Source organism: Podarcis vaucheri (assembly GCF_965113315.1).
Source record: "Podarcis vaucheri genome assembly, chromosome: 11".
Taxonomy (NCBI): Eukaryota; Metazoa; Chordata; class Lepidosauria; order Squamata; family Lacertidae; genus Podarcis; species Podarcis vaucheri.
Genome location: NC_138749.1, coordinates 21,757,108 through 21,781,633, shown reverse-complemented (window position 1 = coordinate 21,781,633; position 24,526 = coordinate 21,757,108). Strand labels below are relative to the sequence as shown.

The 24,526-nt window shown below is 42.5% G+C and overlaps 1 protein-coding gene across 6 annotated transcripts in view; it reads right to left on the bottom strand.

Annotated features, from left to right (window-relative positions):
* Positions 1 to 10,808: 10,808 nt before the first annotated feature.
* The window catches only part of PARP8 (poly(ADP-ribose) polymerase family member 8), a 159,476-nt gene continuing 145,758 nt past the window's right edge, over positions 10,809 to 24,526 (bottom strand). For all 6 annotated transcript variants that reach the window (XM_082241864.1, XM_082241868.1, XM_082241865.1 and 3 more), the window contains 8 exons: positions 24,432 to 24,480; positions 21,021 to 21,133; positions 20,658 to 20,730; positions 19,758 to 19,827; positions 16,511 to 16,587; positions 14,855 to 14,924; positions 13,296 to 13,380; positions 10,809 to 11,261 (listed from right to left, as the gene is read on the bottom strand). In XM_082241864.1, coding sequence (XP_082097990.1) covers positions 11,159 to 11,261; positions 13,296 to 13,380; positions 14,855 to 14,924; positions 16,511 to 16,587; positions 19,758 to 19,827; positions 20,658 to 20,730; positions 21,021 to 21,133; positions 24,432 to 24,480 — 640 coding nt within the window. In that variant the 3' untranslated portion in view covers positions 10,809 to 11,158. The remainder of the gene's footprint in view (positions 11,262 to 13,295; positions 13,381 to 14,854; positions 14,925 to 16,510; positions 16,588 to 19,757; positions 19,828 to 20,657; positions 20,731 to 21,020; positions 21,134 to 24,431; positions 24,481 to 24,526) is intronic.

Here is a 24,526-nt window from a genome sequence, read left to right as displayed (position 1 = left end):
CTCTTGCCTGCAAGCCTAATTTAGAAAAGGAAAGTCTGAAACCACTACCGGAAGCCTGGAAAACAGCATTCTAGTGGATATTAAACATGTTCCGCTGATGATAACTCTTGACTTTCATTAAAATGGGGCTTAAGTCAAGAGTTAGTGGATTTTTCCAGATGTGATCCCTTGAGGCTCAGGCTGTTGTTGCTTCAGACTCTGCTAGTGGTCCCATTTCCACTCATTCTTGTAGGTGGTCAAGTCAAACTATGATGTAAAACACCGCTTTCCAAATAGCCATTCAGGTTTCCTATTGCCTTTTGATGAACTGCAGTTTGCTGAAGAAGGATGAAATCTCCTGCGATTAAATGTGTGGACAGATGTGCCACTGTGAAGCTGTGCATTTGTGCTGACAAAATGCAGATGCATTCCAAGAGTTGCTTGGGTCTTTCAGAGAGGTTGCTTTCCATCCTTGAGTGCAAGCCAACACCCATTGCATGGCAATCTCTTCACATTTGCAATGCTGTACCACATTGGACCATCATGTGCTGTATGAAACCACTGGATGAAATCTATTTAGAAAGCTGTGAGTTCAAATCACCCCTCTCCTTCTGAAAAGCCTTGGGCCAGGCTCACTCTCTTTGGTTTAGTTTCCTTGGGGGTCGGATAGTTTCATTGGGGGTCGGATAATACCCTCCAACATTTCTCCAATGAAAATAAAGATATCCTAAGGGAAAGTGGGACATTTTATGTGATTTAACAAGAATCCCCTCCCCTAATGAGTCAGAAACTAAGGACTTAAGCTGTGGATTTAAGGCTGTGTGGAGATAAACTTTCGATCCAAAGCAATGTTTCAAGATGAAGCTGGAAAGCTAAGAGTTCTGGAATGATGCAGTTAAAAATGCCGTCGCCATTTTGGGAGGCATTGTTGGAGCTCTTGGGTCTGGGAGGAGAAAGAGAGAAATAGAGTTGTTTACATATCGTGGATCAACTCCTCGGTGGGACTTAAGAGCGACAAATGCCAAAATTTACGATGGAAAGAGCGAGGTTATCTACGAAGGAGATATATGGAAACCATCTGGACTTAGTGGAGGAACGGGAAATCCACACAGGATTATTATACTTGCTATCGGCTTAAGGAGACCAACAGAAGAGATCGTAAAGGAAAAAGAGAAATTATATGAATAAGATATGATGTGGAACCACCAAGATAAGACTGGATAGAATTATGAACTTTGTTTGGACTGACTGGGACTGATTTGGACATTAACGCAGTAAAGAAGATGATCTGAATCCCCCTTTGGATCTTGAAGTATGGGTTCCCCCAACAAAATTTTAAAAAATTGGCTTTGTAATTTGGAATTTATATGATGTGATTTAATTTGATGTGATTGGCCAGTTAATAAAAAGTATTTTTTTAAAAAAAGGAAAGTGGGACATTCTGGGATCAAATCAGAAACCAGGACAGCTACTAAATCAAGGTCATCCCTGGAAAACAGGGGCACTTGGAAAGTCTGTTTTTATTGATAATTTTATTATTTTACTAAATGGTTTTGGGTTTTGTCTTGGGTTTTTTAAAAATCAAACACTACATACATTATATGTAATAAATAAAAGAAACCATTTTAGCACATATTCCACATGGTTTTTTCCCCCCACAAATCATCTCATGAGGGGTTGTAAAATTCCAGATGACCAAGGAAACCTGGGACAGTTTAGTCATCTGAATGTGGACTCACTGACATAGGGAAGATTCCTGGGAGCCTGGCTGAAGGTCTGTTTGATTTCCTGCCTTACTCACCAAAAAGCACATAAGGCCAGGCCTCATGCTTCTGAAGCATTTTGCAGTGTTTCCCAAGCAAGACTCAGATACTAGGCACACATTGAACAAATTCAGGATTTATTGAAAGTAAACATTTGCATTGGCTACAACGTTATAACTGTTACAAAGCTGAATAAAAGAGCTTAAATAGCAATAAGAAAGCAAGTGCGGTAAAAAGTGACTGGAGAAAATATTTGGCCTTAGTGATCTTTTGGCAGTTATTTACAGTATGTACAAATTGTTCAATATCTGTAATAATCTGAAGGCACCATAGGCTAAAAATTAGCAGACTGCGAGAAGGTTTTGTGCACAAAATTCAGGATGTTTGTTGGAAAACAGGTTGTTGAGAAACAGAGGCCTATGAATGCATAAATCATGGGAGTGGCTGCATTTTCTTTAAAATGCAAATACTGTATACTGTTATGAATTGGGTAATTGTATCTTTTAAATTTTATTTTTAAACGTTATTTTAAAGAGCACAACATGCTGCAACGATGGTGTGTAAAGACTCCATTTTATCGGAACTGCTGGCAGTAGATTTTTGATGTCACCTGGGTATTTAACAGTGTTTCACATTCTAGGGTTTGTGTTGTTGTTGCTGTTCCTTTCTGACAGCTACGTGAAATGTATTTGTCTACAAAAGGCTAACATCTACCCCACTGAACTACAAAACCCCAGTGCAGAATTGGATGAATTGTAATGTACATCTGGGCTTGCCTTAAGTCTGAGCAGGCTTCAAATGGAGCAGGAAGCAACTGGCTAGCGACCCATTTAGTACTCAATAACTTGTTGTTGTTTAGTCGTTTAGTCGTGTCCGACTCTTCGTGACCCCATGGACCAGAGCACGCCAGGCACTTCTGTCCTCCACTGCCTCCCGCAGTTTGATCAGACTCATGCTGGTAGCTTCTCAATAACTAGTACTCAATAACTAGGCTTAAATAAAAAATTGCTTGGGTCCCATCAGCAAACCAGCCATCATTACGCACATCCCACAGCGCAAATGATAAACAGAAGCCAAACGGACTGCAGACTTAGCTCATTCTCAGACCACTTGAACTGCAATGGAATTCTCTTCCAAAGAATTCTGGGAATTGTAGCTTGATATTAGGGATCGCTCCCTCTTGCCAGCTCCAACTACCATTCCCAGATTCAGAGAAGAACCTATGAAACTAGGTTGTGTATAGCTATACGGAAAGTACCGTATTTTTCTCTCTATAACACTCACATTTTTTCTCCTAAAAAGTAAGGGGAAATGTCTGTGTGTGTTATTGAGCGAATGTGTGGTCCCTGGAGAAGACTGGTCTGAGTGCAGGGGCAAAAATTAGATCGCGCGCCGAGGAGGAGGGAAGGCTTCAGAAGCGAGGCAACTGCTTTCCTGCATTCTGCCTCAGGGTCTTCCTGCCCACCCTCTTCTGTTTTCGGTTGCTGTGTTTGCTCAAACGCAACAAAGAGCAGGGAAATCCCTTGCCCTCCTGGCAAGCAGAGGGGAAAGGAAAGGATCTCGTCCTTCCTTCTAATTCCTTCCTAGTCACACTGCGCGCACCAGCTCAGGTTCCATCGGCTAGGAGCGCAGCCGACAGCCATCACCTCCTCCTCTCCGTTCTGCTGCTGCTGCGTCCAGCATTCTAGGGACTCGCAGGTAGCCGGAAAACATGCAGGTGGGAGAGAGAGAGAGGGCTGGCTTGGGTGGGTTGGGGAAAACTTTTGCCTTCCTTTCCTCCCTCCCATTAAACCCCTCTCCTGCATTGTTAGCCAGCTGCACACCCCTCTCATGCTCTTTGTCCCTTCTGTGTTTTTCCTTCCCTCCCCACTTAAAATGTGGTTACAAAGCACGGATCCACATGGATCCTCAGGATCTTTGCATTGGGTCATCCCAAATTCACCATCAGATCACATAGCATGTCCATGGCTACAGCCTGCACCAAAAAAATCACACACCCACTGTTGCCTGGGGCCACAATGGTGCAAAAACGTGGTTACAAAGCACAGATCCACATGGATTCTCAGGATTTTTGCTTTGGGCTACCCCAAACCCATTGTCAAATCACATGTCTGTGGCCGCAGCATGAAGCACAAAAATGATACATCCACTGTTTCATTCAGAATTTTTTTTCCTTGTTTTCCTCCTCTAAAAACTATGTGCATGTTATGGTCAGGTGCGTGTTATAGAGCAAAAAATACGGTACTTCATATGTTGAACTCCTAAGAGCAAACCAGAAGCCAGTGCCCTTAATTCTTAAAAATATAAAAGCTTTGCATCCTCCTTGTACAGCAGCAATGGAAGCCACCAATTCCTACGCCTTTAATGATTGGATGGGAGAAGTTCAAGTAGTTGTTGCCACACCTGGATGACAAAATAGCGCCTGCCAAAAATCTCCCCTTCCGCACTGCTATTGAAGTCCTCCTTTGTAGTCAGTCTCCCTAGTCAAGTAGGTAAAATTAGTCAAATAGTCCCTAGTCAAGGAGGTAAAATTAACGAAGACAGTTGCACCTGTAGTGGATCAGACCCGACATATTCTGCCAGCTAGGTCTTCTTTCACCATGTTGACTGGAAAAGCTGTTCCCTGTCTTTGGCACAAACAATAAAAGGAACAATGGAGGGGAAGTGTTATAACTCAGGGGCAGAGTATCTTCTTTGCATGCAGAAGGTCTCAAGTTCAATCCCTGGCATCCATAGGTAGGGCTGGGAATGCCCCCTCTGTGAAATCTTGGAGAACCACTGCCAGTCACTGAAGACCAGGGCTTCCCAAACTTGGGTCTCCAGCTGGTTTTGGACTACAACTCCCATCACCCTGAGCTAGCAAGACCAGTAGTCAGGAATGATGGGAATTGTAGTTTGGGAAACAATGGTGTAGACAATGTTGAGCTGATTTAGGATAAGGCAGCTGCCGTGTTTCCCAGGAACTCAGGAACTCTGGCAAGGTCTGGCACTCTGAGCGTTGAGCTAACCCCAGTCCATAACTCTCTCTGTGTCCAGTGTGATGTGCAAGTGGAATTCTTGCATGCACAACCCCTCCCTCATTTTAATGAGAAGGTCAACTTTGAAGACCAAAGGAATGCATAACTAGAGCTAATCTCCATCTGAGTTGCCATGGGTATGGCAGTAACAATCCGTAGGTATGAAGTGTCCTCTTCCCATTGATCCTGAGAGCAGGATCAGGTCACTGAAGAAACCCCCTACACTGACTTGAGCAGAACATTTATGAGTTTTTACAAGCCTGCTTTTCAGTTTAATGGGTTTTGTGATCTGGTGCCAATACATCACTGGAAATCTTTTAAGGTTGAGCAAAACTAGACAATCGGCCACAAACATGGGTTTTAATAGTTAGGTTGTCACCAAACAGTCGCAAAGCAGCAGTGGCAAGGGTTCACATTGGAGATGTGGTGAAGTGGCAGTGAAGTATTCAGCTCTCTATCATCCACAACTTTCTCCCTAAAATTTGTCACACACCCCTCCCCCATAAAGCAGCAAATAAGCATCCAGGAAGCACTTAGGAGAGGATGCAGTTTCCAGCAGAAAGTTCAGCCAATCTCCACTTTTCTATTCCACAAATCATGCCATCTCACCACTGCTTTGAAGCTATTCATTGACAACCTGGCCTCCCAATAGGGTGGTCCAATAGATAAGAAGAGTTGTATCTGACCACTTTAGGTCCCAGAGCTGTTTGGTACAGCCCAGATGTGCAATCTTAGTTTGAACATCTGCAATATCCATGTGAAACCCACCAAAAAAGTCAATTTGTAAATGGTCCTGATATTAGGACAGATGTGTTTAGGATGATGCATGGAGATTCTATTCTATTCCTAGGATAGAATAAATCTCCCAAAGTAGGCAGATACAATTCAGAAATCATGGTGGATTGCTCTGTGCAAAGGGCTATAGGACTGCCATATTTTGAAAAGCAAAAAAGAGGACACTTTTGCCGACTTCTACTTTTAACTATGGATTGCTATGATGACTCTACCCATGAAAAAGAGGATGTGTCAACAACATATCTTGGGGTGTCACTGGCTCCTTATAAGATGTGTTTCACCTCCATAGCATCTCTTGATTTTCCCTACTTTCCTGGGAGTGACAACACACCTTCTTAGCATTGTAAAAGGAGCAGATTTGTAAAAGGATGGGGAACAGAAAATTAGGATACAGCTTGTCAATGAGGAACAAGAGCTAAACACCACATAAGCTATTCTGATTAAGTGCAGAATCACCCCATCACTGTGCTTTCAACAGCAGTTTGATACATAGGAATGAGAAGAGGATGCTTTCAGGGCATGGAGGTGTACTCATCACCATTTACTGCACATCAAGCCATTGCTAAAGACATAGCAGTAGAACAGAATGAGAAAAGAATCAGTACTTGTTAGCTCTGCATTAGCTAGCGTATATAAATGGTCCCACCCCCTGCTCTTTTAGGTTCCAGGTATAAGTGAAGATCACCACCCCACCATTTCTAGATCAGTTCCAAAAAACTGGACTAAACTAGACTAAACAAAAGTATCCAAGTTCTAATTCCACATCCAAACAGAACACCTTATGTTAGATTTGGGGTGCAATCCTGACACCCCCTGTATCCTGTCAGTTGCAATAACTAGGTGCAGGATTTTAGCCCAAGTATCAGGCTGTACTCCTTTTATCTTGAGGTAGTGTTTGTAATGGAGACTTTCAACGAGACAGGTGACTACTTTGAACCAAGGTGTAAGACCTCAGATGGGATTATCTCATTTTAAAGTAGCTTGGGATGGGGGGAGCTGGCCTGGATATCTCTTTGATGTTTACTTTCCCCACAGACAAGGAAAGCATTTTCCCTCGCACATTCTGGAGTGGTAGAGTCTCATGAGAGGACTGTACTATGTCAGTGAATGCATTTGAAACGGCTCACTGTCAATGGGTGGGTTCCCAATGAGAGAATCAGAAGGCAGCGGCAGAATCTAGAAGGGATTTCTCTGATGTAATGGACATTGAAATTGCTCCCAGACACATTTTAAAAACAGTCTAGCAAGCATAAATCCTACAGGAGAAACATTCTACTTGGCAACCAGATGTTCAGTGCACAGGGCCCTGTCCACACAGAAAAGTTGACTGCTCTATTTTTGGCTCGTGTTTTACCCCATCACTGAATTTTCCACAAGCATGGCAAATTCCAAAATGGACAGCTAACAAGGACATATTCCAAGCATTTTGGGCATGTGAACAGGTTCCCTATTTCCTAAAGGACTCAGCTGCCTTGGCAGCTGAATAGCAGGCAGAAATTCAACAGATATTGGGTCCCCTACTACAAAGATATTGTGCATCTTGAAATTCTGCCTGACATTCAGCAACAAAAGGCACTGCAGCCTGAGGAATGGTAGCAGTCCTGCTTAGCTCATGCTGCAATTCTCAGCATTACTTTTCTTTAAAACCCCCCCTGCTTTTGCTTAGGAGCTATTAGCAGTGCTGTGTGTAACTGCACCATTTTTTTTTTGCTGGTATAATTGGGCATGTTGCACAAAACTGGAAACTGGGGCACCAGTGCTGAGGGATACAATAGCATGTCAGCACTCCTTGTTGTAAGAACAGAAGAATGGCTCTGCTGGTTCAGACTAATTGTCCATTTTGTCCCAGATCCTGCTTCCCGAAGTGGCCAATTAGATGCCTCTCAGAAATAACCGACAAATAGGGCATGAGGCCAATGGCCCTCTCCAGCTGCTGTTCCCCAGCAGCTGGTATTCAGAGCCATCTCTTGGTATGAAATGTGTGCAGAAGAAAGGACTTGATGAGATCCTAATGGACAAGTTGTATGCCGAGGTCTTATTTTAACAATGAAATACAACAGCACTCCAAAGAACTGAATTCCAAAGAAATTAACCAAGCAGTATAAAAATCACACTTAGGACACTGCTGATAGATCAGCCTCACACACCATAGTGGGGGAAAGGAGATTCCTTGCAAAACAATCCCACAGGGCCATGATGTGCATGATGCCATCACATGGTCAGGGCCAATTTGCACAGATCTAGCCATTTCACTCAGTCAGTCCTTCACATTACATCAAGAACCCCTACAAGATCAGCCTTGGGGATATGGTTACACCATTTACAAAATGCTACAGCCACATGAGAGAACACTGCACTGCAGAGATGAATGCAAAGGGGGCATCCCACCAATGTTTGATCCTCATTTACTGTGTATATATGCAGGAGAGAATGAGTGAGCCATGGAATTTTGTTTTAGGGACTGCTGGTGAGATGGTGAAGCTTCATAGAGCTGGATACAAGGAGTACGAAAGCAGCAAAAGGTGGCTCAGGAAAGAATTGCTGAACTTGCAGAATACCACTGTTTACTCCTTCCCCCTGCCATAAACATATTCAGCCGATTCTTAATTTCAAGATTCCACTGTAGTGGCATCAAGATACAAAGTGCGGCACCACAATCTATTTCTGACTCAAGCGAGACTGATTTGCAGGTGGCGTTGAAGCTGACAAAGGCCAATTTAAGTATGAGATCCATGTGTGACCTTCTTGCAGCCATAGTAGCAAACCAATGAGTGAGCAAAAACTGGGGAATTCAGAAATATATAAAAATTTATTCCCCCAGCCTGGTTGCTGTTCAACAAAAAGGAGTTTGAAGTTCTCCAGAAAATTTGTGGCACCATCTCTGCTATAGAGCATTCTGTCAGAGGAATTATGCCAGGAATGGGGAATCTATGGCCTACCAGATGGATGTTAGACTATAACGCTCATCATTCCTGACCACTGGTCATGCTGGCTGTGGCTAATGGGAATTGGAGTCCAACAACATCAAGAGGTTCACAGATTCCCCAGCCATGAATGTTGAAATTGAGGAAGCAGATGAGAAAGAGCTGGATTTGTTGGTAGCAAGAAGCAAGGATTTGGGCAATACAGTTGAGCCCATTAACCTGGGAAATAATGGTGTCTTAGATTTACTCTAAAAATGTCATTGTTTCAGACTATGTCTGCATGTGTATATGCTATAGCAAGTGTTAAAAAATAAGTGAATGTTGTTGCATACTGACAATTCTTAGTTAGAGGCCCGCAGGAAATGTGTTCTTCTGGAATTCAAATATATTAAAAAGGTCAGCAATTTTCAATGGGTCTCATAAAATCTTTGGAATTACTGGCACATGTCAACATTCACCAAGAGTGATAACCCATCACAATTCAAGTAAACTTCCATTTCCTCTTCTCCTCCCTGAAGCCCCCCCCCCCACTATCACACAAATCTGTGGAGGCTACCCCAACCCTCCAGAGCAGATCCTGCAGCACACAGGAAGGGCAAATCTCATTGTGCAGGGGGATGTCACCTAGAGGTACCGTTCCCCTACCCCCATTTACAATAACATACAGAATACTTAGGATTTTACCTTTTGCAAAGGCCATTTTACCCATTCATTTTACTAAAAGCTTAGTTTGGCATCCAGGAAATTTGCATGACAAATCTGGTACGTTAAATTACGCCTAGAATAGAAAATGATAATTTGAAAGATTTCTCATGTGGGAATGCCCCAGGCTAAGCCTCCTAGCCAATTATCATTGGGTTGATCAGCTGAAATGCATTCCATTAGGTATGTACTGTCTCCCTTATTAGGTACTCAAACTATTAGGGAACATCAGTTTTACTATTAGCTGTTTCTGCTGAATTCTGGTTTTGGAAATCTTGCGTTTCAGTGCTTTGTTTCCAGCAGGCTGAAATTTTGTATAAGTGAGAAAATTATTCTTCTTTGCAGTGGCGACTGCCTTACTGTCAGCAACAAAAGGCATAATAATAGTCCTGAAACTGATGGACAGTAGATGCTCAGCGTAATGTAGGATTGGTCCCTATGCCTGGCTGTGATCTTGTTTTCATGTTATTGGAGGAAAGAACCTCCACTTTTAATCTGGCAAAAAATATATCAAAATGTGCCAGTTCTTGCATTGCCCATTGGTTTCGGTAACGTATGCACTGAAGACAGATGCAAGCCTTGGACCCATGCACCCTCCTACATTTCAAATAGGTTTTTCATTGTGAATCAATGCCTATGTAACTAGCAGCCATTTGAATCATCTGCCTGCCACAAAAAAAGGCAGTGGATGAAAGCAGTGTACTTGTGTGGTCCCCAGCTCCCATTAAAAAGCTGTGCACACTGTAGGAAGACCTGTGAGCATGAAACTCACTTCTGCACCCTAAACTACACACTGCACTTGAAGCAGCTCCACAAGTCCAATATATGTGACTCTCTCTCTCTGTGGATGCATGGATTAAAAGAACATGGTAGATTCAAAAGTACATTTCCATTTCACAAAATAAATGAAAAAAGTACCAGTATCAGATGAATGGAAACACACAGAGGCTTCTGTAAAACACTTATGCATATTCCTGCTTTGAAGAACAGGGCTACTGCCACACAATTCAATAAGAAACCTAAGAAGGCAGCTGGACGTTCCAAGCAATAAAGACTCAGGGCTTCACCTGTTGGAACATGAAGATTTCACAGGGGCAGCACTGACAGTTCAGGTACTCGGCAGCCCCTTACATATTGATCCACTGTGATGATTGCATGATTTTTCCGCCCTTTAAAATCCATGAAGGACTTAGTCGACCATCTTCACATGAATGAAAGAAGGATGCTCGGGCTGAATCCACTGGGAACTTTTTCTCCAAAAGCTGCACCTAAAGGAATGAGAAGCGCGCAGAACCAAGCACATACCCTTACACTGATCATCGGCAAAATAATCATTTTCATGTTGGCATATATGTCAGCACGACAGAAAAGTCCCTTTCCTGTAACATTGTGGGTCGTGTACATGATTTTTATATAGCAGAATGAATATATTACAGCTAATTTTCCCACTTTTTTTTTTTTACATTCCAGGTAACCAGTTTCTATGGTGTATTAAAATGTGAATATTCTACTTATTGCAAAATATCCTGTACTACGTAGGCTTCCACTTTTGTTTATTTGTTTTATAAAAAGACTTTCTGTTCCAGTCATTGTAAATTTAAAATACAGGTAATACAGTACTAAAATGATCCAATTCAAGTCTTTAATATAAAAATATCAGCACAAAACTCCTTTTCAAATTCTGTTTATTGTGAACAACCGAAGCGTCTGTTTGACTATCAGCTGTCTTGTACCAACAGACTCTGTGTCCCTACAGTTGTTTGCTTAGATCCCTTTCAGGTTTGTTAATTTCCCCCTCTCCCCGGTGTGATAAGAAATGCTAAGTAAGAAAAAGTATTCAAAGGGTTAACTTGTTCAGAATAACAATAAATTAGGGTTGTTTTTCCCGCCCACCCCAAAATTTCTTCTTCAGTTCAAAATCCAGCTTTGAGACTGAGGAAGGCTTCCAAATCACATCAAGGAGTTAAGAGTGGTCCTTTTAACCAGTAGCAGTTTGATTACCAATGACCCGGAGTATTTCTTTATGAATGCTTGGCTCTTGAGTGTTTATACTTGTATCCCCTACTTGGCCATCTTCATAGCTAAAAAGAAAGAAAGAAAGAAAAGTGCACAAAATTAATTTTTTAAAAAGATATTTCGAAATTTTCCACAGTACAAGAAACAGTGTGATCCTCCACCTGAATAAGGGGAGTCGCTAGAGTGAGGACCTCTAGATCAGGGGTCAGCAAACTTTTTCAGCAGGGGGCCGGTTCATTGTCCCTCAGACCTTGTGGGGGGCCAGACTATATTTTGAAGGGGGAAAAAAAAGAACGGATTCCTATGCCCCACAAATGACCCAGAGATGCATTTTAAATAAAAGGACACATTCTACTCATGTAAAAACACGCTGACTCCTGGACCATCTGCAGGCCAGATATGGAAGGCAATTGGGCCGGATCTGGCCCCCGGCCTTAGTTTGCCTACCCATGCTCTAGATGCTGTTGGACTTCTGCTCACATCAGCCCCAACCAGTATGGCCAGGAATGAGGCGAGTTCGAGTCCAGAAGTATTTGGAGGGAACTACATTGGCTACTCCTGCTGTATATGGTTTGCATTGAGAAGGAGTTGTGCCATGTTTCTGGTTCCTGGAAGTTTACAGTACGGTCATACCTTGGATCCTGAATGCCTTGTGACTCGAACGTTTTGGCTCCTGAATGCCGCAAACCCGGAAGTGTGTGTTCCAGCTTGCGAACGTTCTTTGGAACATGAACGTCCGACTCTGCTTCCACAGCTTCCGATTGAGTGCAAGAAGCTCCTGCAGCCAATCGGAAGCTGCACCTTGGTTTCCAAATGTTTTCAGAAGTTGAACGGACTTCTGGAACGGATTCTGTTTGAGAATCAAGGTACCACTGTAGTGAGGCTGGGAAGTGGAGAAGCAAGGAGGAACTACTGCACAGGCTAACAGAACACACTTTTTTTTAAAAGTATTTTATCCAAATGTTTAATATGCATTTGGAGATGTTATATAAATGGTGGGCAAGCTATCATTTGGTCGTGTCTCCCATGATCAACTCAATAAAGAATTTGTGACAAACGTCTTGTGTTAGGTGGGTGGTGGTGGAAGCAGAGTTGTACCTAGGCTCCTCCCACCCCTGCCAGTCCCTTGCACCCTTGGCAAGGAGATGTATCAGTGGTTTGAAAACCACTATCCTAGGAGACTGTAGCTCTGTGAAACAGCAATGCGAATCTGATCTAGGGATAGAGATTGTGGAGGTAGCTTGGAATAATTTGCGGGGTAAAAAGCCACTAAAATCAGAATCAACTCGGATCTGAGAAAATACCTTTAAATTACTACACTGATGGCATTTGATGCCATTGCAGTGTAGCTAGATGAGTAAAACTACTGGAGATTCTGTAATAGTATAGGTACAACATTTCACATGTGGTGGATGTGTGAACATATAAAGCCCTTTGGGCAGAGGGTATTTGCAGAAATGAGCTATATTATGGGTCAACATGTGTAATGTACCCCAAGTTTAGAATGTGTTAACTATTTTTAAAGAAGGGCAATCTAACCTTTGCAATAAAGAAATAATTACTTTTCTCTTAGTAGCGGAATGCCTACTAGTGGTACAGAATTGGAAAGGATGGGAACATCTGTGTATCTCTTGTTGGAAACAGAATTTATGGTCTATTGACATATGAGAAAAATTAACAAAGAGATTACACACATTCAATAATACAAATGGTCTAGATGATTTTGTTGGAAATATGGCTTCCATTTATAAAAGACTTTACTGATAACCCTGAATAATGGCAGCTACTAAAGTCACAGATTGGACTTCGGCAAACTTGATTAGATTGATCTGTCCTGGGGAAAGTTGGAGGTGAATAAAAATATATTTATGTTTTTAAAAAGAACAGAAAAAAGAGAAAAGAAAAGCACTAAAGGCTTAGGCCTGCTCGAAGGGTTTAAGTGAAGCCCAAAGCAGTTTGTTTGACTGGGAAAACAGGCAGGTTGCATCCTCTCTTATTTTAGCAAGCTGTTTATTTAAAAAGAAAAAGAATAGCAAGTTATGAAAGTTACAAAGCAGTAAACTTTTTTTAACATACAATTGAAAGTCCTCTGTACTTACACAAAGAAGAATCTCGTGCACACATGATCAGTGTTGGGAACTACCCATATCTCCCCATGTTTGTGCAGATCAGGTGAAGTTATCACTATAAAGAAGAGAGAAAAATATTGACAAAATGCCTGCTGAGTTTCCTTATTAGCGGTCAACAGACCATTAAAGCGTTTTAAAACACCTGACAAGCACAAATGATGACATTAATAAAAATGTAAAAGTAAAGGTGAAGGTAAAGGACCCCTGGAAGTTAAGTCCAGTCGCGAATGACTCTGGGGTTTCAATGCTCATCTTGCTTTCAGGCCGCGGGAACCGGCGTTTGTCCGCAGACAGTTTTTCCGGGTCATGTGGCCAGCATGACTAAGCCGCTTCTGGCAAAACCAGAGCAGCACACGGAAACGCCATTGACCTTCCCGCTGGAGCGGTACCTATTTAACTACTTGCACTTTGACGTGCTTTCAAACTGCTAGGTTGGCAGAAGCTGGGACCAAGCAACAGGAACTCATCCCGTCATGGGGATTTGAACCGCTGACCTTCTGACCGGCAAGCCCTAGGCTCTGTGGTTTAGACCACAGTGCCACCTGCTAGACTACAACTCCCATAAGCCCCAGCCAGCATGCCCAATGGTCAGGGATGAAGGAGTTGCTGCCCAAAACACCAGGTTGTGGGTGGCTGGTGCTCTCTCCTAAGTAACAGACCACAGCACCACCCGCGTCTCTTAATAAAAATGTAAATACAGCGAAAAACACTGATTTAAAATGCTAGACAGTGTGCATATGTCAGGCAGTCATGAGAAGGCCTAACAGTATTCAAAAACTTTGCCACTTGCTCTGTGATTGACTTATTAGATAGAGCCTTGAAGCAAAGTGATCAGAAGAGAGTCAGAGGAGTGATCGGGGATGGACTGTATGAATATATCAGATCTTTCCTAGCCCCTTGATGAAAGTTATAACAGAAAAGGACATGCAAGAAAAGAATCCACCTCAGCATTATTACAGGGGGCAGCATCTGAGATTTTATTATATCTGCCATCTAAGAAATTAGAGGGGAGATCATTAAACTTTTCCTGATAAAAAGTCTTCCTATGTTTAGGAATCGATGACCACCCCAAGTATGGCATGGTATCTGCAGTGACTTGGGATAACAAGATCCCTTGAAAACTATATCCAGACGCCTCTGCTTAATCATTGATTTGGCTTCCTTTAAATCCATGGGTGGCCAGGTATGAGGGTGATGGACCAATTGAGGTAACTTTTTGCACCACAACCTTCAATCAAGGTGATTCAGAAGAAACTATTGTTGCCTTTGAGACCAAGGAACTGGGGGTAGGCACAAGAGAACAATGGAACCAAAAAAGATAGAATAAATCCATTCTAAGCACCTGCAGAATTCAAACCAGCTGTAGAGAATTCTCTGTTTAGAGACCCCTACCACCCCTTCACAATTCCCAGGCTTCCCGTGAAGAGGAAATGATGTCACTATGCAACCAAGTTAGGTCTGAGGTGTAGCTGCTTCATTCTGACTGCGGGAAGAAGACCCGTCTTGTCTTTATTGTTTTTCTTGCTTACCTTCACATAAGGCTATACATTTTAAGTTCCGGCTTTGCAAAAACTGAGACTGCTGTCCTTTTTTCTGCGACTGTAAGGGAAGGCAAACATTGGAAGGCAAAATTATACTAAATACGGATACTGACTAAATAGTTACTAAATATGACATTGTGCTCTCAAAAGAAAGCAATTGGAGGAAGGGCTGCAGCTCAGTAGTAGAACAACTGCTTTTCATGTAGAATGCCCCAGGTACAATCCCCATTGGCATCCCCAGGTACCTCAGGGAATGGCTGATGCCTGGATCCCTACACAATCGCTGTCAGTCAATGTAGACTGTACTAAACTAAACTAATGGTCTGATTTGGTTTTAAGAATGCTTCCTCTGTTCCAGTGGTACAGTGCTTTTTTAAAAAAAACACCCCAATGTTGGCCAATGAAGCAGCGGCGTAGCGTGAGTTGTCAGCACCCGGGGCAACGCAAGTAATTTGCGCCCCCTAACCCGGGGCAAGGCAAGTAATTTGCGCCCCCCCTAACCCCTAACCTGTGAGTTGCCGCTGGCGCTGCCGCCCAAACGACGTCGCTTGCCCGGAGGAGGAGGGGGGCAGAGAGGCGAGGAAAATGCAACATGGCCCAGCAGGTGCAGCGGCGGAGGCGGGGCTGTGAGGAGGGGCTGCCTGGCGCATCCTCCACGGCGAGCGCTGAGAGCCGCTGCCTGCCGGGCGCCTTCAGCCCGGACGCGCGCACAACTGGTCGGTTCTGCGAGACATGGGGCTCTGCTACAGCCTGCGCCCGAGGCTCTTTGGCGACTCCGGAGGCAGCGAGCGTGCCCCCCCCCCGATGTTGCGCCTGGTGCGGCCTGCCCCCCTTGCACCCCCCACGCTACGCCACTGCAATGAAGGAGTTATTAATAGGTCCTGTTGACATATTCTTGCTAGAAGTACTGATAGCATTACTGTTCTGGCAAATCTATAAACATTCTCTGTAATATTGCTCATAGCTATCAGTTCAATCCTTGGTTTAATAACAGATCAAATTTCTCCTAGCAGTAGGAGAGCAGAAAGATTTCCTTACAAGAGACATATATTTGCTGACAGATGAACGAAAGAATCCAAATTAGGATAATATATGTGACAGTGTAAATCTTTTTTGATTACCAATGAAGCATGAGATATTTTAACTCTTAATAGCCCATCCTGAGGAGTTTTATATATACCAGTTATGTCTGTTAGTGCCAACATAGAGCACAGGGCAACAATACTGGGATGGGGAACCTGTTGTCATAATAATAATAATAATAATAATAATAATAATAATAATAATAATAATAATATACCACTCATCTGACTGGATGGACTACAACTCCCATCATGCCTGATATTTGGCCATGGTGGCTGGGAATGCTGGGAGCTGGAGTCCAGGAACTTCTGAAGGGTCGCAGGTTCCCCATCCCTGCAACAGAGGAACGACAGTCCAACAACTTACTATTTGACACAGAAAACAGTTCTTGTAGAGTTCTCACTTGTCGATGCAATGCCCTTATGGATTCCTCCATCACCACTATCTCAAGTGCACATGAATGCTCTGGGGCTAAATAAGCCTCATCTCCAGTACCTGCCCTGACCTAGCAAGGACATAAAACTAAAATGTATTTTGGAAATGCTTCATATATTTCTTTACCTGTAACACATTGCTGTTTTTACTGCCTGAAGCAGGCTCATCCTTCGCTGACACCTTCTGCTGCTTCTTGTTCATCCCTAAAGACATTAGATTTACATCAGACATACTGGTGCGTAAAATGTCAGATGTTCCACTTCATATAAATGGAGAGTGCATGCAGACACGGATGTTACAGCTGATTCTTTTTTCCAGCAGCTGACAATCCTGGTAAATTGAGCGCTTTCTATGCTGCCAGCCGAGATGGTACAATCTCCTCTGCAATCTGTGCTGGCTCAGTCCTTGTCTCATTCCTGCTTCAGGGCTTTCCACTGACCATCACCAGCAGTGTTGCCATACGTAGTAACGCCTGCCTGCCCACCTTTGGTGCAGGTGCATTGAAGCACTCTTCAGCAGTGCAGCTCCCCCCACCAGCAGGGCCAGGCAGTGCTGGGTGGAGGGACAGCCAAACCCACATCCCCCCTCAGATGGCATATTGGGGGTTTGGATTGCTCTGCATGGTTTTTATTTCAGGGATTTACTGCGTTCCATCATACCTCTCCTCCCTTTCGACTGTTGCCCATAGGCTGGCCTTCACCAAAGCGAGGTTTAACGTTTTTCCCTCCAATGTCCTGAGACATAGATTCTCAAAGGGCCAAGCCTCCGCCATGTGCGAATGTGATAAGGAGACGCCGGAGTCACTCCAGCACATTATGTTCACTTGCCCCTTGTTCAATGTGCCACGGGCAAATTTGTTGGGATTAATTATACAGAAGCTAGAGGGTACCCCACCAAAATTCCACCTTGCCCAAATCTTGCAGGATAAGGATATCCATACGACCCTGAAAGTGGCTAGGTTTCTGGTCGCTGTCCTTACCCAAAAGCGCTGCCAAGGAGCACTACAAGTAAATTAAGGCGCAGCATGTCATTCCATCTTACAGTATTTTATTGTTATAGTGGTGTTTTAGCGGCTGTTTTTCCCCCACGTGCATAAGCTGTTATTTATGTCTTGTTTTTATCTGTATGGGCCTATGGCTGTAATAAATATCTTATCTATCTATTTCAGGGATTTCAAAACTATATTTTATCAGAAAGGAGTCTAAGAGAGTTGCGTTTCATGCACAGAGATATGGCCATAGCTGTCAACTTTTCACTTTTTTAAAGGGAAATTCCCTTATTCCAAATAGGATTCCTCACAATAAAAGGGAAAAGTTGACAGCTACGGATATGGCTTTTTGGGGGGCAGCAGTTTTGTTGGCCAACAGCAGAATAAAATTACAATAAAGGAGATTACAATAAAGGAGTAAATAGTGGTGGTGGGGGGACCCTGCAAATTTGCTCGGGTAGCTAAATTAACCACATTATATTAAAACAAGGGGAAAACAGCCACGGAACAAACTGGAATCCCTCTGTAACCTATGGATTTTTATTTTTATTTTTTGCTTTGGATTTTCAGTGTTTTATAGCTAGTAGATAACTAATACTTCATTTCAGCTCGCCTTGGATTTTTTAAAGGATTGTTGTTTTACTATAAATATTTGCAAAGCAAATACACTACCATATGGATAATGAGATGTTCTCTTTTGATTTGTACGCTTTTTCTTGTGGTGGAGACCAAATCAATTAGCAACAAAGACAAAATTGGGAATGTGGGAGGCAGGTGCCGTCTCCCCTCCCACTGCAGCAAAAAATCCTACCCACCTCCCCTGGACTTTGCAGTTTGGGATTAGCCAATCACCCAATCAGTCACCTGCTTGGAAGTAAGCAGTAATTTTCTGGGAGGGCGCAGCGATATCTCCTACACCTAGGAATACATTCCCTCTCTCCACCAAACCATTGCTGCAAATGTTCCTGGGGTTTACATGACAATCTGGCAGATGACTTTTTTTGGTCACAGCTGGCATGTTCAGTATGAGTGGGGAAGGCATTAAACCAAACTGCAGAAGACAAGTGAAACATTTTTAATAATAATAATTAATAATAAATTTTTATTTATACCCTGCCCTTCCCAGTTCAGAAAACCGGGCTCAGGGCAGCTAAGAACAAATTTAAAACACTTAATTGATACAACAAAAAGCAGCATACAATATAAAACGTGAATAACAATAAGTTCAGAATTCAAAAACCAATTTAGGGGGGAAATCCATCCAATAAACATTAGATGATCACCAGGGCTAGGTGGCTAAATTAGTCCTATTTGGGCCAGTGAGCAGACCAGGGGAGAATTAGCTGTGGGATCCCAGAGCGGGTAAACTTCATAAAAAGGGGAGGGGGGGAAGTAAGGGGAATAAAAGATCAGGCTAAGTTCAAACTGAAAACCAGGCGGAATAGCTCTGCCTTGCAGGCCCTGCAGAAGGAAGTTAAATCCTGCAGGGCCCTGGTCTCATGCGACAGAGCATTCCACCAGGCAAAGGGCTCATTATTCAACCAATTCTTCGCAGCCAACTGGCTGGAGGGTACATGGGAGGAGAGCCAACTGGGGGAACTGGTGGCTTGGTCACATCTACGCCTGTTCTTGTGACATGAGATGGAGCTTGACATACCTCTAAGCATGGACCAGTGAATGGACTGATTTGGTGCTTGGAGCCATGATGAAATTGTTGCCTATGTAAGCTGGGTGTGTTAGTTGTCTCCTGCCTCTCTCCCCGGGGAGACCACACTGTGAGGCTGCTGCCAGAATGCTGCATTTCCTTGTAAACATACCAGGTGTGTATCCTAGCAAGGATGGCCCTTGGTGAATCCATATGTCTGCAACCCAGTGTGCATTGTGAAATGCAGACCATATATGCCCTGTGCTGTATCCAACTAAACTGTTGTGCAGGCAGAACAACTTTACTGAGTGCAATGTAACTTTGCAACCATCTGCTCCCCCTGCAGGTCCCTCAAATCTGCATGAGCAGATATGGGGGCAGTGCGGGGTGTGTGCCGGTAAAGGAAAGCAGGGTTAATACCACTGGGCTTGTGAAAGTTGTTCCACACATGCAATAATTTAGTTGGATTCAACTCCCTCTGTTGGGCCAGAAAACTGCAGCAACTTCCAGCCTCCACAAAGTCTTCCTGTGAGATATTGACTATCTGACTTCCACTCCTGCTCCTCCTCCCTCCTCCATCTTTTAATCTCTGCAACAGGCACAGCCTTGAGCCATATATAGAACGAGGAGGAAAGTTGCCACAGGCTAATTCAGCAGGCATTTGGTTCTCTGTTTTAAAAATACATTCACTCTGCCATATCCCACTCCCCTCTGCACATAGAGAGATTTAAAAACATCACCTGAGTAACCAAAAGATATGCTTGACAATGGACTAAGGTAGATTCCACTTCCAAACATTGCACCATGGAGCTGCAACAAAACAAGGACCTTTTAGCTCATTCTTAAATCGGTACAGTTCTTAGACCTGCTGCAGAATAAGAGCATACAACATTTGAATTGTTTTAGTCTCATCTCAAACTCTCAATTTATTTAGTATTCAGTGGTATACAGTCTTTGAATTGCTGTTAGCTATAATGGCTAACACTATAGAGAGCTGTACCCAAAGGACCTGTAGCTCTGTGGTTAAGCATCTGCTTTGAATGCAAAAGGTCCCATGTTCAAACCCTGCCGTTTCCAGGTAGGGCTGGGAGGAAACCCTGTCTGAAATCTTGCACAGCCTCTTTTACTCAGTGCAGGCCTTGCTAAGCTAGCTGGAATAATCTTTTGACTTGATCTATGGTATGTTCCTTTGATACCCTTATCCTTATTGCTTAAGCTGTTCAAATCTATCAAAGTTGGTGGCCATTGCTACATCTGCCACAGCAAATTCTACACATCAAGCAATGCATTATGGGTGGGAAACCTGTGGCCCCTTTGAAGTTTTTGGATGCCAGAACCCACCAACTTCAGCCAGAAGAGCCAAAGGTCAAGGGTAGTAGTTGTAGCCCCAAAACAACTGGGAGGTTGCAGCTTCCCCCCTGCTGCATTATGTGAAGTAGTACAGTTTTGTCTGTCTGGAATCTACTTTGTGTTGCAATTCAATCCTATACAAATCTACTCAGAAATAAAGATCCCTGAGTTTATTGAGACTTTCTTCCAGATAAGGAATGCTGTTTATAAGCTTGTAACTTCAATGTCTCACACCCAAAGCTGCCTTTAAGAAACAACCCATATATTTTCCTTTTCAGTTTTACTTTTACCTGCAGTCTTGTATTGGAAGCAACTACTAAGCCATTCCTCAGGATAGAGTGCCAGTTTTCAATGTGTGACCCACTTTCAGAGGGGGGAAAAACACAGAGAGAGGAAATTAGTACTGTCATGGAGAAACCAAAATGAAAAACAATGTGTTTAGTTTTTGTTTTTATTATGCATTTTGTGTTCTCAATTTGTATTTTTTTATGATGCAAACAGCCCTGTGATTTTCAGATGAAATTTTTTAAAAAATCAATAAATAATAAAACTAGCCATTTGCTCTAAAACCATGTGCTGGAAGAAGAAAATTATGCCTTTCAGAATATTTCATACTGGTGATTTTTTTAAAATTTGCAGCTTTGGATACTCACTGAAATGCAAAGGTACTTCCATAGAGATTTTTAGCAGCTCTGAAATTGGATTCTTTGGCTGGTGGACTGCTGAGCAGAAGAAACTGATGTGGGGTGTGCATAAACTTCAATTGCTGAAAAAGAATAGGGACAAACCAGCAAAGGGAGGTTAGTGACATATTCAAATTCTCATGAATTCTCTAGTGTAAACATATTTTTAAGGGTCAAACTAGGCTTAAAATGAGGGATCTGCAAACAAGAGCTAAAAGATCAAAGCAACATCTCATCCCTGATATGCAATTAGTTCTGTGGCCCTTAACTCCTTCTCCTTTGCACTGTTTACTTGCCCACCCTGCCCTTGAATGCTATTTATTCCTGAGGAAAAATATGCTTGGAACCATATATCTGTATTTTTTGCTGAAGAAAAGCCAACAGCAGTTGATTCAATGGGAGTATGAGATGGGAGTTCAGCCAGGAAAACTGTTCAGGGTTCACCTTGCCTGGCTCCCATAACCCACAGTCTAATCTCCGAAAAATACCCCGTTAGATATAACAATCACATAGCTCCTACGTCTAACATTTTATTTTCAGCTTATCAAAAAAACTTGAGTTTGGAGATTTTAAAAAATCTAACAAGGAGAAAAGGAAAATACCTCTTGTGTTTTCCTATTCTCCATGACATCGTTTATACTGTGACAAGGCATGCAGCTAAAGATGGGTGAACTTTGTCCTACTCGCTTTACGCTTTTCTGAGTTTTCTGCAAAACATCTCAGAAGAAAAGCCTGGGTCTTTCTAAGTTGTTCTGGTTTCTTCTGAGAAAGCTTTTTAAAAACCAGATTTTGGGGGGCATATGCCACTGACTTCTCCCAGTCCTTTCAAAACAAGCAACCTTACACTGCCACATAGTGGGGGAAAGAAGGTTGGTTCAATTATTATAGCAGACACCTTGCAGACCTCTTCTAGCCTGGATCATCCTGAGCATGCTCAGGAATGTCACCACGGAGAGTTCATTGTTGCCTGCTGAATTGCACAAGACCTGCCATTTCTCATGACCCTTAATTTAATGGATTTGGCATGGAGATATAGGGAAGTGATAGTGATGATGATTTCTTTGGCACAGAAATGGAAACAAGAAGAACTACCGACGAAAGAAGAATGGCAGACGTAATGAATGGACTATGCAGAATTGGATAAGATGACAGGAAGGATTTTAAACCTGCGGGATCAGAGATTCTCAGAGGACTGGAGTAAATGTATAAACTATTTGAAAAGCAATTGTAATCAACAGATGATGCTAGTAGGATTGCAAGAAGTTTTGTAAGGAGGACTATGCGAAATATCGCAGAGAAAACTATGATAAGAATTATTAGTGAAGGAGTATTAAATGTAATACCGAAAATAAAGACTGAAAAATCTTCAGATGCAGTTGATGGAAGTCCCAAACATTGTATAAGATAAGAAAGTATGTTATATGATTTTTGGAAATTATTTGTAAAAATCAATAAAAATATTAATTAAAAAAAAGATAGTGATGATGATTTCTTAGCCACTCTTTGCCCTGAAGTCCAAGGGCAGGTAAGAGCAATTCAAAAACACAACACACCCCAAATTCTGAGAGCAGTGAAACTACCAAGAGCATTCCTTTCTCCTGATCTCAAAACCAGGGTCTGTAGGGAAGGAGTGGGTCTTCCAGATCTCTGCCCAACAAATTCCACTAGAAAATGATGCTCACGAACCTACTAGAACTTAGGCTTTAAAGATGAGTCCTACAATGTATGTATGGTATCTTGAGAAATCTGGTTTCCCCACCACTTAGAAGAATAAGTTGGCACAGGGAGACAGTGGAAAGTAGCAGCAGTGGCTGGCTGGCTTGGTGGGAGTTTGGGCTCTGTTCACAATGGAACTCAGATTTCCAAACTTTGGTGGGAGAAGTTTGTACTTCAAACCCTTCTCCCCACTTTCCAAAATCCATTGTCATTTCTATATCCAACCTATCATGTCACCACCAGTGTTATCAGATGGTGGATGGAATACTTCATATTGAAAGACAGAGCCAATAATCCATAAGATGATCTAAGTTAACACGGCTTGTTCTGAGACATTTAATTAACAGTGGGGTGCACAGAGATGGCTTTAATGCAGTTATTACCCATCAAAATAAATTGGAGCCTACATGCCTAAGTGAACATTTCATCTATTACATTTTGTTCTATCCTTTGAAGTCAACTGACTGCCTATTTGAGATTTATTTATCAGGAGTGCAGCTCAGAAAAAGTGAAGCATGGCTAAGTCTTGCTGAAATAAATGGGACTTATCAGAACAGTCCTACACACATTTCCTAAAAAATGAGTTCTGTTAAGGCCACTGAGACTTATTTCTAGGTAAGGGTGTATAGGATTGCAGCTGCAAACACAGTCAAATGCATTCATTTTAAAGGCTCTTGGAAGGGTCTAACATTATTTTGCAATATAACTCATGCCTATAATGAGAGCAGGCAGGGAGGAAACTATAATTCTGGAACTCACTCGCTTGGACATTTCCTGATGTTCCAATTTTGCCAATCTTTCAAGAATTGACTTGTAGTGGCTGGAACTGAACAGGTGCTAAATGGTCTTCGGATTTTGACTTTAATGACTGTCTTTTAATTGCTTATTTAGTTAGTTATTTTCATATGAAGCTCCTCAGTCCAATTCCAGCACAATCGTTTGCACGTTTACTGGAAGTAAATGCCCTGTTCTCCTTGTCAGCTCCCTGATAGCAGCAGTAGGATGAACATCTAGCAAACAGGCCAGAGGTTAGTCTGAACAGCTGTGACTGCACGTACATGGACATTCCTTTGAAATCAGTAGGACTTGTTGAATATGCAACAAGACCAAACCAATAGCCAGACGCAATGGATTCAGAAGCATTCAATATATATTGTACTGGGTGATGGGCTGCTGAATGTTAAAAAGCAGTCTCATAGCCAGCACTCATTGCCTGCCCAAGACATTTGGTTGCCTGAGGTGGAGCAGCAACTCAGTCAGTCAAGCACGAGACTCTTAATCTCAGGTTCATGAGTTTGAGTCCCACACTGGGCCAAAAGATTCCTGCACTGCAGGGGGTTGGACTAGATGACCCAAGTGGTCCCTTCCAATTCTACAATTCTATGATTCTCTTTCCCTCCTCCAACCCCCAGCCTAGTATCTAAGACTGGTCACTTTATTTGGCCCCTGAAGAAGACAATCCCACAAGCACCTCTTCCCCTCCCCGGCAATAAAATGTAATAAAATATATAATAAAAATAACAATTTGCTGCCTGTTAAGGAAAGCCATTTCCCTGTATGATAAGGCCATTTCTGTCATTACATCTCTATGCAATCGATTCACAAATATGCCCCCCCGCAAAGTGTTTTAATTTTATATTATAGAAGATCCAACATAACACTTACCCTGTTCACAGGTAGCTTCACAATATGTGATCTGTTACTTGAAATAACCCTGAAAATAACAATAAATTATATATATAAAAGATATCCCACTGTTG